This window comes from Acanthisitta chloris, unplaced genomic scaffold (assembly GCF_000695815.1).
Source record: "Acanthisitta chloris isolate BGI_N310 unplaced genomic scaffold, ASM69581v1 scaffold21887, whole genome shotgun sequence".
Lineage (NCBI taxonomy): Eukaryota > Metazoa > Chordata > Aves > Passeriformes > Acanthisittidae > Acanthisitta > Acanthisitta chloris.
Window position 1 is genome coordinate 1,579 of NW_008683435.1, and position 8,766 is coordinate 10,344.

At 47.8% G+C, this 8,766-nt stretch overlaps 1 protein-coding gene across 1 annotated transcript in view; it reads right to left on the minus strand.

Annotated features, from left to right (window-relative positions):
• Positions 1-613: 613 nt before the first annotated feature.
• Positions 614-8,766, minus strand: part of E2F4 (E2F transcription factor 4, p107/p130-binding) — a gene marked incomplete at its 5' end in the record, with an annotated part of 8,845 nt that continues 692 nt past the window's right edge. Inside the window, 8 exons of the mRNA XM_009078943.1 lie at positions 614-729; positions 1,063-1,107; positions 2,540-2,587; positions 3,750-3,914; positions 4,951-5,236; positions 5,375-5,436; positions 8,204-8,247; positions 8,723-8,766. The exon at positions 8,723-8,766 is cut by the window's right edge and continues 109 nt beyond it. Coding sequence (XP_009077191.1) covers positions 614-729; positions 1,063-1,107; positions 2,540-2,587; positions 3,750-3,914; positions 4,951-5,236; positions 5,375-5,436; positions 8,204-8,247; positions 8,723-8,766 — 810 coding nt within the window. The remainder of the gene's footprint in view (positions 730-1,062; positions 1,108-2,539; positions 2,588-3,749; positions 3,915-4,950; positions 5,237-5,374; positions 5,437-8,203; positions 8,248-8,722) is intronic.

Consider the following 8,766-nt stretch of genomic DNA (forward strand, 5'->3'; position numbering starts at 1 on the left):
TCCCACTAGGAGGCGCAGCTGGCTAAAAAAAGTGCTTTTTCTTGTAAAACATACTAGCTTGGTCTGGAGTCACTGGAAGAAATTGACAATTTGGTGCCATTTTTTTTTCCCTCGATGCCTTTCAGAAATACAACTACCCCAATCTGAACCACTAACACAGAGAAATCTAAGAAACAACCTCCGGACTTGTGAACTGACCACGGTATAAGGGCTCCTTGTAGCAGCTGGTACCTAGGAGGTGCAAAGTGCCTCTGGGAGTGCAGGAAAAACCAAGGCATGCAGATTGGAGGAAGCTCAGAGAGGCACATGGGCAAACTCTGCAGGTGAACTGGGAACACTCAAAACACAGACCCTTTGAAGTGAGGCCCAGGATCCATTGGAGAGATGCAGGGGGCAAGCTGCACGTGCATCTTGCACGCGCACCAGAGGAAGAAGGAAGCTATGGGAAGGCTCCCAGCCTGCAAGTCCACATCTCTTGGTTCTGAGTCCATATGAGAGCATTTCTGAATTATTCAGCTGTCGAGTTCTAGCACAAAAGGAATCCAAAAATAGACACTTTCCAAAGAGTTACAAAACAGTCTGTGTTTGCAAGGCTCACAGCCGCACTGCGAAGTCAGAGGTTGAGGACAGGCACGTCAAAGAGGTCACAGACGCCTTCACTCTCATCCAGGTTGTAGATGTAATCGTGATCTCCAGGTGGAGGGGAGAGGCGGAGCAAGGGAGCAAACACTGGGGAAAGAGAAGCCCAGGGTTGGTTACAAAACTCAGCATTCCCTCCCCTAGCCAAGAGCTGGCAATGAGCACAGAGCTGCACAGCCACCTCACAGTAATAGTCTTTGAGGTTGCTTCAATCAGCCTGGCAGTACAGAAGAGACAGGCTCTCCTGGCTCTCACACCTCTCTCAGGGACTGGCAGGACAGTGAGAACGGAGTCTGTGTCCAGAGCCCAGAAAAGATGAAGGTGACTTTGCAGCCTCAAGGCTGTGAGCTGGGTAAAGTCACACAGCATAGTCTTCCTCCTCTGTGGGAAGGCCATACCATAAGGGGAGACTCTTAGGCTCACCTTCAGATGACATCAGCTCTTCCAACAGCTCAGAGTTCATACATTCTGGGGAAGAAACAAGCATAGTTAAACAAAACACTGTTCTCCTGCTCTGCTCCTGAGCAGTTCCCCATCCTTGTTATCCCTTCTCTGGCAAAGGCACTGTGCATACAGCAGGCAGTGGTGAAAGGAAGTTTGGGCTTAAAAGAGAGATAAAACCACGTAATAAAAGTAATTCCAAACACAAAGTACTATGGGAGGACTCCAGGCTCCTGCAGCTTTAACTGCACAGCCTTAAACCATTAACCAGTGCCAGGGCAACATCACTGGGATCACACAGGGATGAAAGAGGCTGCATGGAGCATGCTGCAAGGACTGTTCCTCTGAGCTATGTAGTGTTGCTCTTTTCCAATATTAAGCTTTGCCCCTGTAGTCATTGACTGTTTTGTCCTTTGCCCCTGGATCTTTATATTCCTGCTCCAAACTGGGAAGAATACTCCATAAAACCACACAAATTACCACAGACAATGAACATCTCCTTTTGAACAGTGTCCATATAGTACAGTTAGTTTGGGTAAGCTACATCTTCTACAAGGGCTGAGGCTTTGCAGCAGTTTTTGTGTACTCAAATTTACTCTTCAGATGTACTTAGACATTATCAAGAGTTCATCCACTATCTGCAGCAGCAGGTGCTGGGCAAGGAGGAAGGATGTTCTCTAGGCTGACTGCAGAGCCCAGGGCTCACAGCACAGATTGGAGGCTCACACGAGTGTGTTTGGGCTTGTGGGGTTTTTACACAAAGGCAGCACCTTCACAAAGCAACTGCCAGAGCACAGCACTAGGGCCAGCTGTGTACATGTCCTATGACCACCACAAAAGTGCTTGTGTGTATTCAGCTCTGCCTAGCTGCGAGGCTACAAAGTATTCCACCAGCACTGAAGGGAAATAAATGTGCTGATAAAAATAGTTTCTCGGTTTACGTTTATGTTAGACCAAATTCCTTCACCTCTCCTGCCCTTAGCCCTGAGTCTGTCCCACCATTAGGCAGCGACTCACAGCCACTCCTTGGGCACAGTCAGAACTCCCAACAGCATCCCCTCCCCTACTGCTCCAAAATTACCATCCCCACCAACACCACTGAGGGATATTTCGAAGAGAGAACACTATCTCCCTAGGTTATTTGCTTGGATTAGCCTCGGGCAGGGTACAGCAGAGCACAGATTAGTGTGGGCATGGGACAGGAAAGCCCCTGCTGAAGCATTGGAGAGGAAGCTCCAACAGAGGCTGCTGGAAACATGAAGACAGAAAAATACATAGAGAAATCAGGAATTTTAAGAGTGCCCAACTGCAAGTAGAGGGTCAGCAGCCACCAACGACCACAAGCACCTGACAAAACCACATCTCCTAAATAATCCAAAAGGGAGTGAAACAAACAAACTGTCCCACATCTGTGGGTATATGGGCACAGAACAAAGCAGTGGTCAGGGAATGAACATACCTCTCATGGGATCAAACATCTCTGACAGCTCTTTGGGAAGTTCCAGTACTGCAAAAACAACAAACCAGATGGTTTGGATCATGGCAGGAAGAGTCTGAAACGCTCTACAACAGAATCACCCACAAACCTACTGTACTTCTTACACACCCAAATCATCCTATGCCATCCAGAAATTCTGCTCCCACACTCCATGTTACATATTTCTGCTGCAATGATAAGCAATAAAATACTTAAGCTCCACTGCTTTGTAAAAAAATTTGTAGGAGCCTTGGGACATGAACATGTAATCACAGTCAGCAGCTGTAAGTGCCTGGCTGTAGATCTCACACTGTGTCAGCTTCAATACACTGCCTCAATTTACCTTGTGTAGGATAAGGACATGCCTTTGGAGAGCCAGCACAGACCTGCTGGGATGTGGCAAGCTATATGCACACCCAAAGCCTAATTCCACAACCAAGATGACTCCAGACAACTCATGCTTCCCTCAAGACACACTAGCAGCAGTGTGAAAAAAGCACTGTGTGAGCTATGTTTGAGTAAGATTTCCGCTCTAACCATAACCTTCTAACCTCCAGTGTTTCTGCAGGGAAGGTGGGCTTCAAAACATTCCATTAGTGTGGCTTACCTAGAGGATGCTATTCTCTCCTTGGGCCAGACTGCCATTTCCTGGCACAAAGATCCAATGCTCCTTTTTTGAAGCCCATTTCACCTCACCAAACACATCATGGAGCTCCCCAAATATACACTGCAATACCACTAATGACAGATGAAGTGTTCCTCAATAAAGGAGGAAACAGAGCCAAGAGCTCTTCTAATACAGGAAAACTCCCCTTGAGTTATAAAGGTGCTCTCAGTGACAGCTAGAAATGCTATAGCTTCATGCAGTCTCAAAAACTGGACCTCATGCTATAGAAAGGACTGAAAGGCAATAATCCTAGATGTAACAGCAGAGATGTGTGTCATGCAGGGGTCCCTCGCAGATTTTCTACCACTGATATCACAGAAAGCAGCAGGACACAAGACATGAACCTGTAACCTTCTCACCAGGCTCCCCAGCACTCATAGGGAAATGACTACTCATACCTTGCAGAGCCTGTCTCACAGCAAAAGCAGAATGGAATTCAGCTCCTCCCTCCAGGTCCAGCAGCCTTTTGCTCACTCCAAGCAACATGATTTTGGATCAGTACATGAAATGAGGGAGCATACTCACTTCCAGTGGGGTCGGGCTTAATTGGCTCAAAGGAGGTAGAAGTGCTGGGTAGGACAGAGCTGCTGTCCAGCGAGGCAGAGGACTGCAGTGTCTCTGTATCCAACTCAGCCTGCTGCTCGTCAAAGTCACCACTGCTCTTGGACTCTGCTGCAGGGACATCGCCTTCTGCAAAGAGCCACACAGGAATGTCATCTCCCACCAGCCCCAAAGCAGCTGCAGCACAACTCAGCCCTAGCTGGCAATGCTGGCCATGCACAGGCAGCTGCATAGGAAGAAAGCTTCCTGCTTTCCTCCAGGTCCTGATGTCGTTCTGCTGGAGAGCAGTCCTGGTGGTGCCAGGCTGTGCACAAGCCAAGAACATGCTCTCACAGCAATGAACACAAACAGGTAGCAAGTCACACCATGAGTAGCGTGGCCAGCACATTGAGGGAAGTTACTATCCTCCTGCCTGGGGCTGAGGCTGCACTTGGGATACTCTGTCCAGCTTTGGCCATCCTCCAGTTTCAGAAAGATGTGGAGTGGATCCAGTTGAGGGCTACCAAGCTGGCAATGGGTCTAGGGCACATAGCCTACAAGGAAGAGTGGACAGAGTTGGGCTTGACCAGCCAGGCAAAGCAAAGTCTGAGGATGATCTAACAGCAGTTTGCAGCTACTTGAACAGCAGTTACCAAGCTAAAGAACTTCTCCCTGGTGTCAAACAATGTAACATGCACAACAGGCACAAGACGAGCTCAAAGGATCAGGATAAGGGAATTCACTGAGAGGGTGCTGCAGCCCTGGAAGGACACACACCAAGGAAGCTGGGGATCTCCACTGCTGGAGGCTTTCAAAATTTAGTTGGACAAACCCAATCTAGTATTTTTGACAACTTCTTTTCAAACTGAAAGTTGAACTTGAGACTCAAAATGACCCTTTTACAAGCTTTTGATAATCAGTGAATCTGCATGATCAGCTTTTCCCTCACCCCTGATCCTACAGGTTGTCCCTACCCCCTTCAAACCAAGCATCTGATTTCCCTGAACACAGCCAGTCCCACTAACCAAGGCAAAAGGAAGGGCTCACTGCAGCAAAGGCAGTGGTGCCCCTGTGCCAGGAGCTGACAACACTGTGCATCCAACAGTGACAGCCCCAGCCAGGCCAAGGCATATACTCTCCTCTGCCAGCCACCAGCCCATTTCTGCCTCTGGCAGCTCCCTCTCACCTGTGCCTGCATTTTTCTCTGTGGGAGGGCCATGGTCCTGAGTGCTGGTGGGTGTTGGTGCAGAGGGCTGGGTGCTGCTGGGAACAGAGGCCTCCTGGAAGTCGGTGAGTGGTGGGATCTGTGATTTTGAGGGTGCAGCTGCCTGGCACTGAATGAGGTCTTCAGGGGGAGGGACAGGTAGTACGACAGCAGGAGAGCTCCAAGTATCTTTGTTTACTAAGAGAACATCAATAGGACCACTTGTGCTCTTCAGATGGATTTGGTATTTCTTTTGCCCATTTTGGCCCTGAGAAAAGTCAAAAGCAAAACACAAACATATGTTAAAAGTCCTTTTCAATCAGAGTGGGAATTTCCTAGAGGCAAAATGTACACCTACACACAGACATACACACTCCTGCACTCTGCCCAAGTATATATCACTCACCTCAGGGATAGGAACTTCCAAACGTGTGCCAGATGGGGCTCGAATCACAAGGAGGGTGTCTCCTGTGGAAACAGAACAGCCCTGACTCAGTGGGCGCAAACTGTTGTCACGATAATTAAGCACTGATGAAAAGCCCCTCTTCAAAACCCCCATCTCCTGGCAATCTTCCAAAGGAAGGGAGACATCTACACCCTAAGCACATCATAGAGTTCCCCATGTGCCAATGACTCAGGACACAAAGATCCTGCAAAGCTTCTCCCAAAGCAACACTAAAGTTTTTCAGCAGTGTCCTTATCAGGACTAATCCTTCTTCAGAAGGGTTGGCTTAAATTTACGCTTAAGAACATCTGAATCCTAAGATAAGGATCTTTCATTCTGCTGTCACAAGCTTTCAGATGGGACTTACAAACAGAAGAGCTGCACTGCCAGCAGAGAGATGGGGTCGAACCAGGCTCAGGAGCCAGGCTGCCAACCTTCTGTCTCTACTGGGAAGAGCTGCCTGGTGTTAGCTGTGCTGGACACTGCACAGAGCTCAGCACGTGCGGGGCTGGAAGCCAGGCTGACAGCATCCTTCCTTTGCAAGTTCTACAGCTCTTTAAGACCTGCACCCCAATGACACAACAGTCACAGGTGAGCAGCAACTAGCCCAGATCTGGGTTTAGAGAAACATGAACAGAGAAAAAACAGCACTGTGAGTATCTGACATATTCAGATCAAGCAGCTCACAGCTTTCACTTTGAATGTCTAAGCTTTAGTGTGGTTAATATTCACACTTCACCAGTATTCTGCATTAAGCTTCACTTGCTAATGAACACAGAAGATCCCCAGAGCCGTGAGAGAGTGGATAGCAGAAAAGCACATCCCTCAATTTCAGACAGGCAGTCAAAGGTCAGATCAGCAAAAGGTACAGGGATTAAAAATAACAGGATTTGTCAATTAGATGGGACTTGTTTAACAAATCTACACCTAAGAAAAATGCAAAAGACATTAAAAATGCACAAAAACCCCCTCAAAACCAGCAGCTTGAGCTTTAAGACCTGTCAGTTTCAAAGACAGGTGATTGGCTTCTAACCCCCTTGACAGCCACGTCCCAAATACTTGTATGAAACAGCAGTGAGTTTCCACTTCCTTTCTGAATCTGCAAGTGCAAAATGCATCACTGCAACAGATGGAAAAGTTATGTTCCCCAGTCACTAAAAACTAGCATATTCTTCCTTCTTTTTTTTTTTTTAATTAATTAATCCAAGTCATGAATCCATCTTTGACAAGAGTCCAAGCATGGAAATCTTTGAGAAAGCAAGTTCAACAGCAGTCAGTAACAGAATCAGAGAATACTCAGAGCTGGAAGGGACCCACAAGGACCATCGAGTCCAGCTCTTGGCCCTGCACAAGACATCCCCAAGAATCACACCATGTGATTAGAAAAATGACATTTCATTAGAAAAAACAGGAGCTGAAATTCAGCCTGCACCACAGTTCAAGCACACAAGTGGTGCAACAAAGAACCTCTGTAAGGCTCAGATGTGCAGGAGAGGAAAAATAGTCATGTAAAGCATATTCATACAGGAAGACTGGACAGACAGTAGAAAAATCTGTATCAAGCCTCTGTTCCAGAGGGAATTCAGACCTGTCCTCAGTAAGATCTAATCTCACATTTTGGTGAGGTCTGACCTCAGCTGCAAACCAGTTTACAAAAACCAGGTGCAGTAAAATGCAAAACACACAGCCAGCCAAGCAATGAGCTGTCTGCTGGTCTCCAGCAAACTCTTCCAGACTGTTACGAGTGATCTGGCCCCAAGCACTGTCAAACCGAAAACACAATCCCTGCCCCCAAAAGTGCTAACTTTAACCAGAAGAAACAGTAAAGCCAAGGGGGTGGTGATGCAGACGTTACACCAGCAGGAACTTGAACAGTATAAAGGCTGGTGAACAAGGAAAGCACAAAGGCAATGACCACAAACAGAAGAGCTAATGAACTGTAGGGTGAGAAGAGTGCATGGAAGAGATGAGGAGAGTCAGAGATGGGTGAGATTATGCATGGCTGGGGATGGCCAGGATAAACAGCTTCAATCTCTGCAGCAAGCTGGCAGATGCAGGTCGCCAGGTCAGGAGAGGTGAGGTGTTCACTGAAGCAGAGAGGAGCTGTGACTCCACAGAGCTACAGCTGGGAAGAACAGTTTATGCACTGCAGGCTGTGACACTGCACACTGCCCACCAGGGACTGATTTTTGATCTTACACCTATCATTGATATTGGCAATGGAGAAGAAACAGAGACTCTTGTGGGTTTTCCTCACTTTTGCCCCAAAGAGAGAGTACATAAGGATTTTGATACAGGCTTCCAACTTTAGGAATGCAGCACACAAGGCAGTGAGGGCACAGCAAACAGTGCCTTTCCTTCTGTCTTGCTCTTTGCTATCTCCTCCTTGCATTCTCTTTGGTAGGGGGATGATGCAGCCGAGGGACCACCTTTTATACTATTTCCCTTCCTTCACCCAGATTTCTACTGGGCAATAACATTTGTTTACTGTCGTTAGAACATTGTCCACCCAAGCCGTTAGAATCAGTGACACCCAGCAAAAAGACTTCCATAGGAACAGCAGCTGTATTCCTATAAACACAAGACACCACCTGCCCCCTCTGACGACGACAAGAAAGCTACAATTCAGTGGTACACAAACCCAGGATGGTGCTCACACTACATTTAACTCGATGCTGTTGGGCAGCTCAAGGTCCACTGCCCATTTTTTCCTGGAGAAAGCAGAGCAGCTGGGAGGGACTGGCAGGACTGCAGTGTCGCATCTTTACAATGGAGCCACCATCTCCTCACCTGTGAAGCACTTGCAGATGTCTTCATGTGTCACATACGCTAACGTTTCCAAGGTTAAGGAGAAAGGCTGCAGCTTCCTGCACAGACAGCTCAAAGGGCACCTGGAGCTTCCTTCCTGAGCACAAGGAGCACCACCCCGTGCCACACTCTGAAGTGGTCTGCAGGTGAGGTCTGCAAGCTACACACTTGTCAGAGCTGACATCCTGGGATAGTTAGGCCACAACAGCAGCTCTGCACTCAAGAAAGTGGCACCTGTGACTCAGAGAGAAGCACTTTTCTCACCATAGTAAACATTACAGTGTTTTGATTTCCAAAAGACAGAGAAGCTGTACACTGCAGAGACAGCAGGTTCCCAGGACAGTTGCCCTAATTCCAAAGCCAGGCACTGCCTTTTAACCCTTTCAGTGCAGTTTCTCCAGCAGCAACAGGTCACCACCAACCCAGCCCTCAGGCTCGTCTCTGCTTTCCAGCCCAGCCAGTGAACACGGAGACAGAGCAACCAGTTCACACAAAGGATATCGACTGTTCTGCATGTCTTCTGTAACATTTTTGATGCTCTGCTG